At 35.2% G+C, this 14,434-nt stretch overlaps 1 protein-coding gene across 4 annotated transcripts in view; it reads right to left on the bottom strand.

The window, feature by feature from the left end:
* frem1b (Fras1 related extracellular matrix 1b) overlaps window positions 1-9,755 on the bottom strand; it is a 32,327-nt gene extending 22,572 nt beyond the window's left edge. The window contains exons 1-9 of one of the 4 annotated variants that reach the window (XM_058761716.1): window positions 9,522-9,755; window positions 9,121-9,279; window positions 4,746-4,912; window positions 4,514-4,620; window positions 2,604-2,912; window positions 2,434-2,528; window positions 1,999-2,279; window positions 1,021-1,220; window positions 622-945 (exon numbers count right to left, since the gene is read on the bottom strand). In XM_058761716.1, coding sequence (XP_058617699.1) covers window positions 622-945; window positions 1,021-1,220; window positions 1,999-2,279; window positions 2,434-2,528; window positions 2,604-2,837 — 1,134 coding nt within the window. In that variant the 5' untranslated portion in view covers window positions 2,838-2,912; window positions 4,514-4,620; window positions 4,746-4,912; window positions 9,121-9,279; window positions 9,522-9,755. Of the gene's footprint in view, window positions 1-610; window positions 946-1,020; window positions 1,221-1,998; window positions 2,280-2,433; window positions 2,529-2,603; window positions 2,913-4,513; window positions 4,621-4,745; window positions 4,913-5,720; window positions 5,825-9,120; window positions 9,280-9,521 lie in introns of those variants that run through there. The other 3 variants (XM_058761719.1, XM_058761717.1, XM_058761720.1) reach the window with 3 other exon arrangements.
* Between the last annotated feature and the right edge of the window lie 4,679 nt (window positions 9,756-14,434).

The following is a 14,434-nucleotide window of genomic DNA, read 5'->3' as shown; positions in this document are numbered from 1 at the left end:
TCTAAACACTGGTTGGAAGTCATATTAAATACAAATTATTTAATTGTTTTGATCGATAAGATACAAACAACAAAATGCAGTGTCAGTGTCACATTTTATAACACATTTATTATATTATGAATATGTATTTTAGTATATTATTCTAAATATTTTACACATTTATAATACCTTTTTTACACAGTATAAAGCGGTGTTATTTTATTATTATTTACTATTATAGTATTTATTAATAATTTGAATTGGCTTTAAGTTTAGTCTAAGTTTTAGTGATTTTGTTGTGTGCTTGTCATTTTAATTCTTTTTTTTTTTTTTACAATTCAGCTTTAATGTATTGTTATTTCAGTTTTAGTCATTTTAGCTCTTTAACATTTTATTTTAGTTAGTTGACAAGTTTTTAATATGGTATTTATTTTTTATTTGAATTTTAATTAACAAATATTATTTTAATAGTTTTAGTTAACAATAAAAACACTGGTGTCTTTATACAAATAATATATTTGTAATACTATAGAAAAAAATAACCCTGACAACCCCTGGACTAGGCAAATAGACATGTTTTTACAGAAAAAAAGTCAAGTCAAAAGTCAAAGTTTCCTGTACAGCAATTTACCATTTCCTAACCTCATAGTTCCTCCTGGCTGTGTGACTGCTGTTTGGGGGCTGATAGGCAATTTTCATCTCATTCAGGTCTTGCCATGAGAAGGAGAATGCAGTTTTGGTGTGATCGTCCAAATGAGTAATGTATCCCTCCGCTGGAGGTTTGGTCACGTTGAAGATGAGCCGGGCCTGAGGGGTCTCGTCATCTTTGGCATCCAGGGCAGCAGTGGTCATGGGGGTGAGGATGAACTGATCTACTTCCAGGATGAATGTAGACATGAAGGCAGCATTGGGAGGTTGGTTCTGCATGGCCCCTTGGATCAGTACCGGTATCCAGATACTCTCAGTCTAAGAGAGAAGAAGGTAAGTAGAAGATTCAGTGGCTTGTTGTTACGATTTCATAAGAACCTGATGGCGTTTTACCTCCAGCATGGCTCGGGAGGTCTGGTCCCTAAACTCCACCCTGATTGGGATGTAATCAATCTCAGGTGATGGAGGACTGAGGTGCTGGTACTTCAGACCTGAAGTGAGGAACTCGGCACAGTCAGTCTTCAAGAACTCTACTTCCCTTGTGTTGTGGTCACAGGCTTTATTTCCTGGGCAGGTGATTCCAGTATGACGCCCTTGAAAAGTTTGAATGCAGATGAGAGGTTCTTAGAAATGGAATTTAAAAAAAAAAAACTTTCACTCCAAATAGCTCTACAATTGTCATATAGTGTAACCATTAACTAAATGTTAACATATTTTCCTCCATATTTCTATATTAATGTATATATATATTATAGTATAAGTTCATTTTTTAAACAAATGTCATTATTATGAACTCCATTAGCACCACATGACATTATCTATATACATTTTAGTCATTATTTTCAAAAATGTTTTAAAATCTATTTACCAGAGTCAAAAAGTTTTACAATTATCAGAAATTATTAATTCAGAAAAAAAAAAAAAAAACATTTTTGGGAGTCACACCACATGACATTTTAGTATACATTTTAATCATTATTTTCAAAGATGTTTTAAAATATATTTTTCAAGATAATTTTTTTTTTACAAATATCACGAATTATTAATTCATAAACATTTTTGTTTTTATGGTGTTTTCAAAAACAGTTAGAAAAACAAGTAAAATAAATTTTTTCAAATACTGCGAACTATTCATTGATAAAAATTATGATGTTTTTGGGGAGTCAGAGTCGCACAATATGACAACCTGAACTAACTTTGCCTTGTCATAATAAGGTCAAATTATCTGATATTTTAAGAGACTTGTTGACCTTGAGGGTCCCGTTTCTTTTCTGTACATTGGTTACACCACATGATTTTGTCGGTTGCACCATATGGCTGTGATTTGACACACAAATGCTTTTAAAAATCTTCATTATATACTTGGTATACCTCTTCTCGGTCCAGGCTCAGAAGCCGGCATTGATTCAGGATCCTCAACGACCAGTTGACCAAGCATTGGGACACTGATCTCAGAGCTGAGAAGACGTACCGTGCAGATCACATCGGGCTGGGTTTTAAAGGTAAGGACACTGCTATTGATGACATTGGAAAGGCTGTAGAACTCAGAAACCACCAGAGGAACATTTCCAAGCTCTGTGAGGCTCCTTTGAGGCTCTACTACATGTATCTTCAGCAGCACAGTCTCAACAAAAGTCTCGGATTCTGTAAACCTAAGTACAAACATACGGAAAAAAAGAATTTGGGAGTATGGAAATTACATTAGGCCTTGGAAAAAGGGTTTTTGCAGCCCCCAAAAGCCCTAATTGAAGTAACAGCTGTAACATGTTGGTGTTGGACAAGAGTAATGACCACACAATGTTTCACCTGTAGACCCTCAGCATGGCAGTGTCTTCATCTAGAAGTGGGCTGCCATTGTGAACATACTTCACCTCGTCCGGAAAGAACTGGCAGTCAAAAACCTGGAAAATGGTACAACAACAATTATTCTCACATTTTATATAATGCATAAGCTAATTCTGGATTTGTTTTGTTACCTGAGGAGTGAGTTTCCCCACTCTTTGCGTGATAGGCTCGGTGAGAACTACTTCGACCTTACAGGCCTCAGATACCCCGTCCATGTGGAACTGAAGTTCACCAGCCGTGACAAACACCGACTGGCCTCTGGCTACCCGAAGCCCTGTGTTTAACCGAACTAGACTTGAAGCTTGGACATGTGGCCACAGGTGACTCAAGGTGAACAATGTCAAAGCAAAGATGTCCACCCCCATCTTTTTGTTCAGTTGCTTGGTATCCAAGGTTATTCGCTTCAGATGAACTGTCTTGCTCTCATTTCCAACAGTATGCTGCATGAAAATGAGGAAAATAAACCAACAAAGAAGTATTAAATATTACAAATCTTAGATTTATGACTATTTAAGAACAATAATAGACAACAAAGCTGACCTAAAACGGCACAATGGACCCTTCACATGGAGTTTGATTGACAGGCGATCTAACCAATCATAACGCAGAATCTGCCATTTTTGTCCGATAAACAAACCGATAACGTTGGTGGACTTTAACTTGTAAAATGGTGTGTGTTGACGTCTTTCCGCGGTTGAAACAAGATACCTTTCTGATCATTCATGTTTATTGCATAGTAAAGAGGAAGAGATGTTTGGTTTATATGCTGCTTTAACTGAGGCGCTACAGTGATCTTTCACGACACATTAAAGAGCCACAAAACTGTATTTATTGTTTGAATTTCTTTAAAAAAATTACAAAATTTGAAAGCAGAGATTTTGTTTCATACCAAAACTAACGTGCTCTATCTTGTTTGCCAGCAGTTGTCAGTTTCCTCTTTGCTCCGCAATCTATTTTTCACTGAATGAGAACATGATGTATGGCGTGAGAGCCATGGCTTGTCAGACATAGCAACAGTAAGTAAGGGTGGCGGGTCCTAACACAGGGATAGGGACATTCTCATTCTATAGTACATTTGATTGGTCAGAAATTTGGACATGCCCAAAAGTGCAAGATGACTCATCAATATTTTTAGTCCTAGAAGAGACTAACTGTGCATATATCTGTTGCTTACACACTGCAAAAATAAATAAATAAACAAATACAAATAAGAAATAAATATATAAAGGTTTTACTTTGTCTTTTTAAATTAGTTTATAACATTTTAAAATAATGTTTTCGGTAATTAAAATAAAGCTGAAATCAAATCAAATAATATATAAATATAAAAAAAAAATAAAAAAAAATATTTCTTGGCAAAAAAAAAAAAAAAGGTTAAATAAATGAACATACTACTATATACTACTATATACTATAATAGTATATAAATGATACTAAAATAGCACTGCCTCAAAACTAACACAGTCTAAAAGCCTACATGGGCATTTTTACTCTAAATTAAAACTATGTGGGAAAGAAGGGGTTAATCGGCCTCACACTGCCTTGGTGCTGGAAATGGAATCAAGCATCAAAGGAGCATGTGAACTGCAGTAATGTTGTTGTTGTTGCCTGCTATGTATCCAAACACTACAGGTGCTATCAGCCAAAGGTCTGATCCATGCGGAACGTTTTGGCCACATCGAACATTTCATCACTTAACACAAACTTAAATGGGCTATACTTCTCATGCCTCATGGTGCAAACATGCCCTTTCTAAATGGCTTTTGTAAATGTTTTGACATTCGAGAGAAGCGTTGAGCTACAATAATATTTTAAACCTGCATGTTTAGACATGACTCAGCATTAACACCGCACACTCTTGACATTAAAACATGTTCAGACAAATAAAGCAGCAACAGCCTCTTGCTAGAACTTTATAAAAGGCTTTTAGAGAAAGTTAGTAACTCAAAAACCTTGATTTGCATTTGAATTTAGCCCTGTTTTGCAATGTTTTATCAGTCTAAAACACAGAACCGAAGATGGAGAGAGAAGAATAACATACCTCCAGCTGAATCCACAGTTGGCCTGTAGTTCCTTCAGTGTGTGTAGACTAACAGAACAGCTCAGCCCTCCTCAAACAGCAGAGGTTTACCCTCAACTGCCCCCCTGCTGAAGAAAACCACAAAGAACCGTTAGCAAAACACAAACACAGCCTGAAAGACAAATAAAGAGCTGGAGATAAGAACAAAAGACACTAAAATCATGCCTGTTTGCATTTGTTTCTCACATCCTACCTTGAAGCAGAGCAGCAGAACCCAGCAGAGTGAAGGAAAAGACATGAAAAATGGCAGGAAAAGTTAGATCTCCTCACACAGGAAATGTGCAGACCAGTTCCAAAGGTTTCTACTTCTCACAAACCCAGATGTTCTTATTCCCCCGAAGATGGAAAGACCCTCCTGCTCTGAAAAAAAACGTAAGAAGGTTAGATGAAAAAGTATGGAAGCCCATTTCCACCACTGAATAAAAAATAAAAAAAGGTTATTGCGACTTTTTATCTCACAATTCGGACTTTTTTTCTGGCAATTGCGAGTTTACATCTTGCAATTCTGACTTTTTTCCCAGAATTGTGAGATCATATAAACTAGCAATTGCGAGTTATAAAGTCAGAATTGTGAGATAAAAAGTCGCAATAACCTTTTTTTATTTTTTATTCAGTGGTGGAAATGGGCTTCCATACTTTTAGTCGCAATTCTGAGAACATATCAGTCTTTTTTTCCCCTCAAAATTGAACTTTATATTACGCAATTCTGACTTTATAACTCGCAATTGCGAGTTTATATCTCACAATTCTGAGAAAAAAAGTCAGAATTGCGAGTTTTTAATCTCACAATTCTGACTTCATAACTCGCAATTCTGACTTTATATCTCGCAATTCAGACTTTATATCTCGCAATTGCAAGTTTATATCTCGCAATTCTGACTATATAGCTTGCGATTGTGAGTTTATAACTCGCATTTGCAAGTTTATATCTCACAATTCTGAGGAAAAAAGTCAGAATTGTGAGCTATAAAGTCGCAATAACCTTTTTTTATTTTTTATTCAGTGGTGGAAATGGGCTTCCATAAAAAAAGACTGGTTTATGAGTTAAGAAAGTCAAATTAGTAACAGCTTTGAGTAAGTTTTCAATTTTTCTTAGTGGCAACCCTGCTCGCTTTGATCTTTTATGGCCTTTATGAAAGGAAATGGAAGTTGTGTTTTGTTGGTTAACCTTAACGAAAAGGTGTTTTGACAAACTGTAGCACATCCACGCACACATGATTCACAAACAGTCTAGCCGCCGCATACACCTTCCTCTTGCCCTAGTCTGACCCGCGGGACAAAGGCATGCCTCTCCCCTGCTGTGCAACTCCGTTCAACCCAAGACTGATAAATGTGGGCCGGTCACTCTTGTCCACCTCCTGCTGCCTCTGCATGGGGGTGAGAAACTCAGTTGCTATGCCAGTTGCATGTTTTTGGGGTTTTCAGGAAGTCATTATAAACTGTAGTATAGGGGACTGGTTATGCAATTAGAGGTTGGAGTCAAGTAAAGTTTTAGCAAAAATATCAAAGAAAAAAATAAGTATACAAATAAGGGAACAAAATGTGAATAAATAAATGTAATAAAATACAACGAAATATGTATAATAATAAATAAATACAGAAATTTGAGAATAAACACTATAAAATAAACATTTATACAAACATTTGAACATTTTGCAAAACTACAAAAACTATTAAAATTATGTGTATTATTATCGTACAAAAGTTTGGGCTCAGCAAGATTTTCTTTAAAGAAATTAATACTTTTATTTAGCAAAGAAGCATTAAATTGAACAAAAGTAACAGTAAAAACATTTATGTTTATGTTACAAAACCAAAAAAATCGAATAAATTTGGCTTTCTATTTATTAAAGAATCCTGAAAAAAATGTTGTATGGTTTCCACAAAAATTAATAAGCAACTGTTTTCTACATTGTAACATTTCTACATTTCAAGTATAATAAATGTTTCTTGAGCAGAAAATCTGCATATTATAATGAGTAACGATGCTGATCACAGGAATAAATTACATTTTAAAATACAAAACAGTTATTTAAAATTGGATTAATATTTTACAATAATACTGTATTTATGATGAAAAAAATGCAGCTATGACTTCTTTCAAAAACATAAAGGAAAAAACGTACCAGCCCCAAACTTTTAAACGATAGTGTAAAATTGGAAATAAATATAGAATAAATGCTAAAAAGTAAATAAATAAATATATGTGATAAAATTTTTGAAATGTACATAAATTCTAGATAAAGGAGAAATTTTATTCAAAATTAATTTCTTTGCATGTTTGGGGGAACTATTATTTAAATCTTGCTTGAAGTTTATTTCAGATTTTCCCTTGAACAGTTGAACCTTTTTCGGAAACTTGATAGGGAGCCCTATCTATTTTGACACAGTCAAGATGACAAAACTACCAGAAAATGGTAAATAACTAAAGCATGCTGATGTTTATCTTGGTCTAGCGAGACTGATTTCTCCCAATATCTCCTTCAGTTCTTAACCTACTTTTCCTGTTTTTCTTTAGACATTTACGAGATCCAGCAGTGACTGCAGGAGAGCTTACATTCTCATACATATATCAAAGTCTCTGGAGAGCTGAAGTGGTATAACACATGCTGTAATGAAAATACAACTTGTTGTCCTGCCCTAGTTTGAGCGCTGCATTTCCTGCTTAATGACGGCACCCCTCACTTGCTGGATTCCTTTGAGTAGGCCTAATTTTTGCTCTTTTTTTTGGCAGGATAAACTAGTAAATATCCTTTGAGGATTTTAAAAAGAAAATTAAATATAAAATATGTTGATTTTCAATTTCTAACTCCCTCTCTCTCTGACTGAGTGAGCGGTTGATTAACAGATCTGAGGCCGCATGCAGACAGAGCTGATGGCGCCGACACGTCGCTTCTAATTAATCCAGTGCTGCATCCAATCAAGAATGTGTTGAGGCATGTTTAACGAGACCATGACACAAATCGCGGTCACTTGTTTCCAGCTCAGCCCAAGCTGCTGGCTGAAAATGCCCTGTCTTCTTGCTTAAAGATACACTACCAGTCAAAAGTTTTTGAACAGTAAGATTTTTTATGTTTTTTAAGGAATTCTCTTCTGCTCACCAAGCCTAAATTGATTTGATCCAAAATACAGCAAAAACAGTACAATTTTGAAATATTTTTACCATTTAATATAACTGTTTTCTATTTGAATATATTTTAAAATGCAATTTATTCCTGTGATTTCAAAGCTGAATTTTTAACATTACTCTAGGCACATGATCCTTCAGAAATCATTCTAATATTCTAATTTCTAAAATTGATATCACATTTTTAGCATTTATTCAGGTTTCTTTGATGACTAGAAAGTTAAAACGAACAGCATTTATCTGAAACAGAAATCATTTGTAACATTATAAATGTCTTTATTATCACTTTTGATCAATTTAAAACATCCTTGCTGAATAAAAGTATTAATTTCTATAATCTCTTTCCTAAAAAAAAAAAAAAAGCTTTTGAATGGTATAGTGTATAATGTTACAAAAGCTTTTTATTTCAGAAAAATGCTTATCTTTCTATTCATCAAAGAAAAAAAAATACTCAACTGTTTTAAATATTGATAATAATAATAATAATAATAATAATTTTTCTTGAGCATCAAATCAGCATAGGCTATTAGAATGATTTCTGAAGGATCATGTGACACTGAAGACTGGAGTAATGATGCTGAAAATTTAGCTTCGATCACAGCAATAAATTACATTTTAAAATATATTCAAATAGTAAGCAGTTATTTTAAATAGTAAAAATATTATTTCACAATATTACTGCTTTTGTTGTATTTTTTTCCACATTAATAACTAGGTCTAAATGGAATCTGAAGCAGAGCTATTATTGTTAAATAATAATAAAAATTAGAAATATTCCTTTGGCAACTAACTGAAATAAATACTCTTAAGTACAAAAATCACTCGATCTAAAACTGAAATAAACATTAAACTACATAAATAAATCAATAACTATATAATAAATGAAACTATATATAAATATTAGAGGGAAAACTAATAAAAATTTCAAAAGCACATACAAAACTATTAAAATTGAAATATAAAAATAAAAGCTAATTTAAAAATATTAATAAATAACATTATATAAATAATACTAAAACAACACTTCACTTTTGCCCACAAATTTCCTGAGCTAATCTTGGGTGAATTTATTTATTTTTGTTATTATTGTAGCTTAAATAGTAGCTGAAATCACAATCAACTTCACAAAAATATTTGAATTACAAAGTAAAACCGTACAATAGTGTTTCAAAGAATATCATATGGACTTAGTTATAGAAAGTGGACCCTAATAGTTGTTAGTATTAGTATTGTTGTATATCTCAAAACAAGCTCTGAATATGTACTAAATCCCTTAACCAAAAACTCCTTAACTTTCTGCGGTCTTATTGCGGCATAAAAAACAGCGCCTTCATTTTACAATCTCATCTTTGCGAATATGTTTGACACTGTCACAGAGTTGAGAGGATGCCAGCAACTTGTATACGCTTTAGTTTTAATGGCATTTGAAGTGTCTACTCACTTCTGATATGTTCTGACTGCTACCCTTTCGCAGTAGCGGCACTGGCCGAGTGCCCACCTTGGCCTTGGGCATCTGTCATATTTGGGCCTTGACTTTTTGTCTGGTACCAAGTTAATGTAGCTTCTCGACCGTTGATTCGGGAAAGGCAAGCCCAGTGAGCTGCAAAAAATAACATTTGGTTTGCATGAGCTGGGAAGTTTAAAGATAATTGGCTAATTGTAGACTATCGATGTAAATGGTTTCATACATTACATATATGTGATAATATCCCATACTAGCATAATAATGTGCAATGATTATTGAGTTTAAAGGGAGTTTTGATCAGCCGAGCACCAACAGTTTTTGAAAAGTTGGCACAAGAGTACCAGGAAGAACTTTTTTAATTAACAGGTAATACTTACATATCACTGGAGACTTGGAGGATGAGGATGTTGATTTAACGCCTTACGATCACAGGATCAAATAAGGTGATATTCCTCATTCATTCTGCTAATCAACAGTAGTAGGATTGGTGATGCTGGCATGGTATCTGACCCTGAAGCCCAATGGCAGCCTTTTCACTGCACCATCTTCGCAAGTTGTGAACAAATGCAGTCTTTTTTGTTTTTTTCCTCACTTCCTTACAGATTGTGTATTTCTTGTTGGAGCTGGATGCAATAAACAAAGTGAGAAGTGCTTAATTAAGACTGAAAAGTTTTAATTGATAAGTTTACTATGTGTTTCAAGTTATTTCTATGAGAAATGATGGAAATAATTAGCATACTAGTGCCAGAGTAATGTTTTAATAACCCTAATCTTACTAACAAAAAGCTCCCGTGCTAATATAATGTTTTTAGGCATGGTGGCATTTTTGGATATATACACTATTAATAGTTTGGGGTTAGTACATTTTATGTTTATGAAAGAAGTCTCTTTGACTAGAAATAGAAATATACAAAACATTTTTGAAACTGTTCACTGAAAGCTTCTTTGTTGGACCCAGAATGGTTCTTCTATGGCACTGCTATGAAACCCCCACTTTGTAACCTTTAATTTTAAAAGTGTATTTTTATGCACAGCCCTTGTATAAAGAATTACACAATTGTACTAAGTAAACTCATCTTACTAGCATATCAAACAAAAGCACTTGCACTATTAACACTAATTGGGGCTCTTTGAATGCTAACATCCACCTTGGAATTGTGGGATCTTAACGGGTTTACTCTAAGACAAGCCTAAAGAGTGAGTGTGAGTCTATAGGCCACCAGAGGATAATTGACAAGCTCCTGCAGTGAGGACTTGTCAAATGTAATGAGCACTGATGGATCATGTGTGATATGTAGAGGGATCAGGGATAAACAAAGAGCAAATCTGTAGAGGGGAGGCCCACAGTCTTCCCTGAGGTATCAGGTAAGGGATTCTGCTGCATGCTGGGTATTAGGAGAGCTGTGTGAGAATTTTGGGAGGTGGGGGGCAGTGGTCTTGAGGAATTGTGGGAGATGTTGACCATCGCTGGCAGTAAAAAGGGAGTACTGCTGCAATTATGTAAATGAGGCTGACTTTGATGCAAAATGCCCCAGACTGGTCACTAATGTTCATGGCTCATGAAAGGGCAATACTCCCTAGGAGAAATAACGCATGTTAGCTGAGTGGATGAAGAGAGAGTAAGTGAGAGAGATGTGGATTAGAGCAAGGAAACAAGCAGGGTTGCATGGACTCTTAATGAGAGTCGTAGGCGACTCCTCCAGCACAATACATTATCATATTTCCACGTAATTAGTTTGTTTTTCCACATGAAATGAAAGAGCGGGTCGACGGTGCATCCAGTGCTGGAGGGTTAAGACGGGGTAGCCACCCTGCATCCACCTCTTCCTTCCTTGCATCCTGCATCCACTCTCACCCCACCACATAACAACAACAACCCCCATCCTCCATTATCTGGCAATGACATGTTCATATTTGGATAAATGTAATTAATGTACAGGGAGATTAAGATTTCTCAGTTATGGATCTCATGAATAGTGTATGCAGGCCAATCAGTACGGGTGAGGGGCATTTTGAGAAGGTGAGAGTATATGTTAAAAAGAGACAAGAGCAGATGACTTCTGGCACTGTTGCTCTATATCAAAACCCATGAGATCCCTCAGGGCTCAATATTGGGACCGCTTTATTTTGAAGAAATTCACTCAAACTATTCAGTTGAACAGAAATCACAGTGTTTATTCCTAAAAGTTCCACAAAATATTTGCTAAATGGTCTTAAGGTGCATTGTATATTTTTTCCCCTCATTGAAAAAATACAAATAATAGTAATAATAATAAAAAAGAAAGAAAAAAAAGTATGATGATGACTCATATTAGTAAATGAATTTAATCAATTATAGACTTAAAAAAGTTTTGTTTCGTTTACTGTACGTGGAGTGGGTCATCTCATGGGGGTTGACATATTAAGATCACATGAACAGCTGAATAATACTCATTAACCTCAATGTTATTGGACACTTTTGCTCGTGGAATAAATAAACCATAGTGGACTGCGAATAGTACATTTATGGAAGCCCAATCCCGCCACTGAATAAAAAATAAAAATTGAGATTTTTTAATTAAGACTTTTTATCTCACAATTCAGAATTTTTTTTCTTGCAATGGCAAGTTTACATCTCGCAATTCTGAGTTTTTTTCTCAGAATTGCAAGAAATAAACTCGCAATTGTGAGTAATAAAATCGAGATATATTTACCGGCAATTCTGACTTTTTTATATCTCACAATTCTGACTTTTTTCTCGTAATTGCGAGTTTATAATTCTGAATTCAGAATTGCGTGACAAACTCACAGTTGCGAGTTATAAAGTCAGAATTGTGAGATATAAAAAAGTCAGAATTGCCGGTAAATATATCTCGATTTTATTACTCACAATTGCAATTCTGATTTTTTTTTCTCCGAATTATCTCAGAACTTTATAGCTCACAATTCTGAAAAAAAAGTCATAATTGCAAGATGTGAACTCACAAAAGTCAGAATTGTTAGATAAAAAGTCATTTTTATTCAGTGGTGGAAATGGGCTTCCATACATATTTCTACAATGGCATCTGTAAAATTTAATTTAATTTATTTATTTTTTTTTTTTAAAAGCTAGCTTTAAAATTTTAGCATTTGAATCACTGAATCCACACTAGGTGTCAGTGTAAATCAACTGCCATTTGGACTGATGAAAAAAATTATTGAATGCACCTTTAAATAATGTGACACCTTGTTATTTGGACACTGTCAATCAGTGACAGATTTCATATACATTTACAATAAAATTTGGTTGCATGTACAGAAGTTGTTTAGTTTTTAATAATACTCGTCTGCAAACAACTTCATGTGGGAAGGGTGTTGTCCTTGGTCTTATTTGCGCACAACTATATGTCAAATTGGTGAAAGACGCAGGATAAGTCGTGTGTTGTGTTCTGAATAAAGGTCTGATGTGACAGCCACGCACAAATTTACCAGCGGCTACGGTAGCCACGTGTCTCCTCTAGTGCGCGCTGAAGCAGCAGCGCAGTAACTTTGCATTAGAGAGAATGGCTGGAGTAAACTTGGCCACCATCCTAGCATCATGCCTCATCGCTTACTGCCTAAAGAGGATGGAAGCTTCAGCCCCTGTTTTTCAGAGCTTGTTCAAATAAATCTTGATGAAACGCATAAAACTTCAACTGGTCTAAAATATAGGCTGTGTGGCCTTATACTAATTGAATACATAGCCACGCTGTAAGAATCTAGATCGAATTGTTAGAGCAGTAGGTTTGTTTTCACAGATGACATTTACTGATGCAGTAAATAATAAGTAGGTCAAATTTAAACTTAAAAATCATGAATATTATGGACACAGAATTGCATAAAAAAATCTACAGTTAGTAAACATAATTAATGCAATAACACCCAATGGAGATCTTGCCTTGTTTGTGTACTGTGCATCCTCTCTCACTTCCTTTTTGTTGCAGATTTGGTCTCACCAGGGCTGGAGAATCTTGGCGGGGCAGCTCGCACAGACAAGGGCAGTGTGGCGTTGGTCCAGAGCTCTGGCCACATCCCAGTTCAAGCTTAATCACAGTCTCTGGTCAGTACAAGGCCCTTTCCCTTTCACAGCCAGCTGACATCAGAGCGGTCTGGGACAGGGGAGCAGAGCTGGCTGCCATCCGCGCGGCTCTGCCTCCATCCCTGGCTGCTCACGCATGCCAGACAGGTGTGTAATCTTCAGTTGGAGACGATGGAGGATGGTAGGTACTTCAGATCAGCACACATAGCCCTGGCAAAGAGGGGGTCTGGGTGGAGAGGGGAGGAGGAGGAGTGGGAGGACCTGCCAAAACCACGAGCACAGATTGCGTGGGAGAGCCAAGCCTGGGCCTGCCAAGCCTGGGTGACCTAGTCGCTATCTTCGTCCAGACGCTGGGTGTCTCAAGGTGTCAAGTGGCTTGTGTATTTGTGTACAATCAGAATGTAAATGCGTCTTAGGTTATGCTGTCCACGTAAAGCAAGGAGGCTGACTCATTCTGATTAAAACAGAGAGGACAATGTTATACAGACAGCAGAAGCAGAATACGTCACATAACAGGGAACACAAGCTCAAAAATGCAAGCTCATCAAAAACCATTCCTCCCCTGACATTTTCTATTTGTCCCCACTTTTTGGGATAAAAAAATAAATCAATCAATTTTGGCATAATCAATACGGTAAGATGGGGGGAGGACGGCCTCTTAAGAACAATATGTATTTACTTTTTAAATTCTAACTTAGTTAGATATATATAGCATATCCATAATGATACATCAGCCAATGTGTTATTATAGGAAAGACAATATTTGCTAACTTAGCTGTTATAGCACAAAGTGTAAAATTGGGGTAAGATTCCCCTCGGATAAACTTTTACAGAATGTAAGAATGACCTTTGATATAATTATTATTATTATTTAGATATAACTTAAAGTGTCATTCCTGTAAAACACTGTCAACTCTTCTATTTAAAGTTTTATTTTGACAATTTATTTGAATAATTGATTAACCCATGACAGACAACGCAGAATCCCAGTAAAAGAAATTCATTTGAAAGGTAAATTTATTCTACTAATATATATTAGAATTTATTTAATTGGCCATTTTTGTATTGAAGATGTCATAATAGCAACACTAGGAGTGCAAATTTAATGATTTCACTCATTTAACTTACAGGTTTTAATGAAAGTGAAGATGTAATTGTAATTCATGGAAATATTTTGAATTTTAAATATCCACCCCATTACATGTAATTACATTAAGTATTAAAATTAAAAATAGGCTAATAATACTAGAAACA

This window comes from Onychostoma macrolepis, chromosome 22 (assembly GCF_012432095.1).
Source record: "Onychostoma macrolepis isolate SWU-2019 chromosome 22, ASM1243209v1, whole genome shotgun sequence".
Taxonomy (NCBI): domain Eukaryota; kingdom Metazoa; phylum Chordata; class Actinopteri; order Cypriniformes; family Cyprinidae; genus Onychostoma; species Onychostoma macrolepis.
This window is presented reverse-complemented; position numbering and strand designations above follow the sequence as displayed.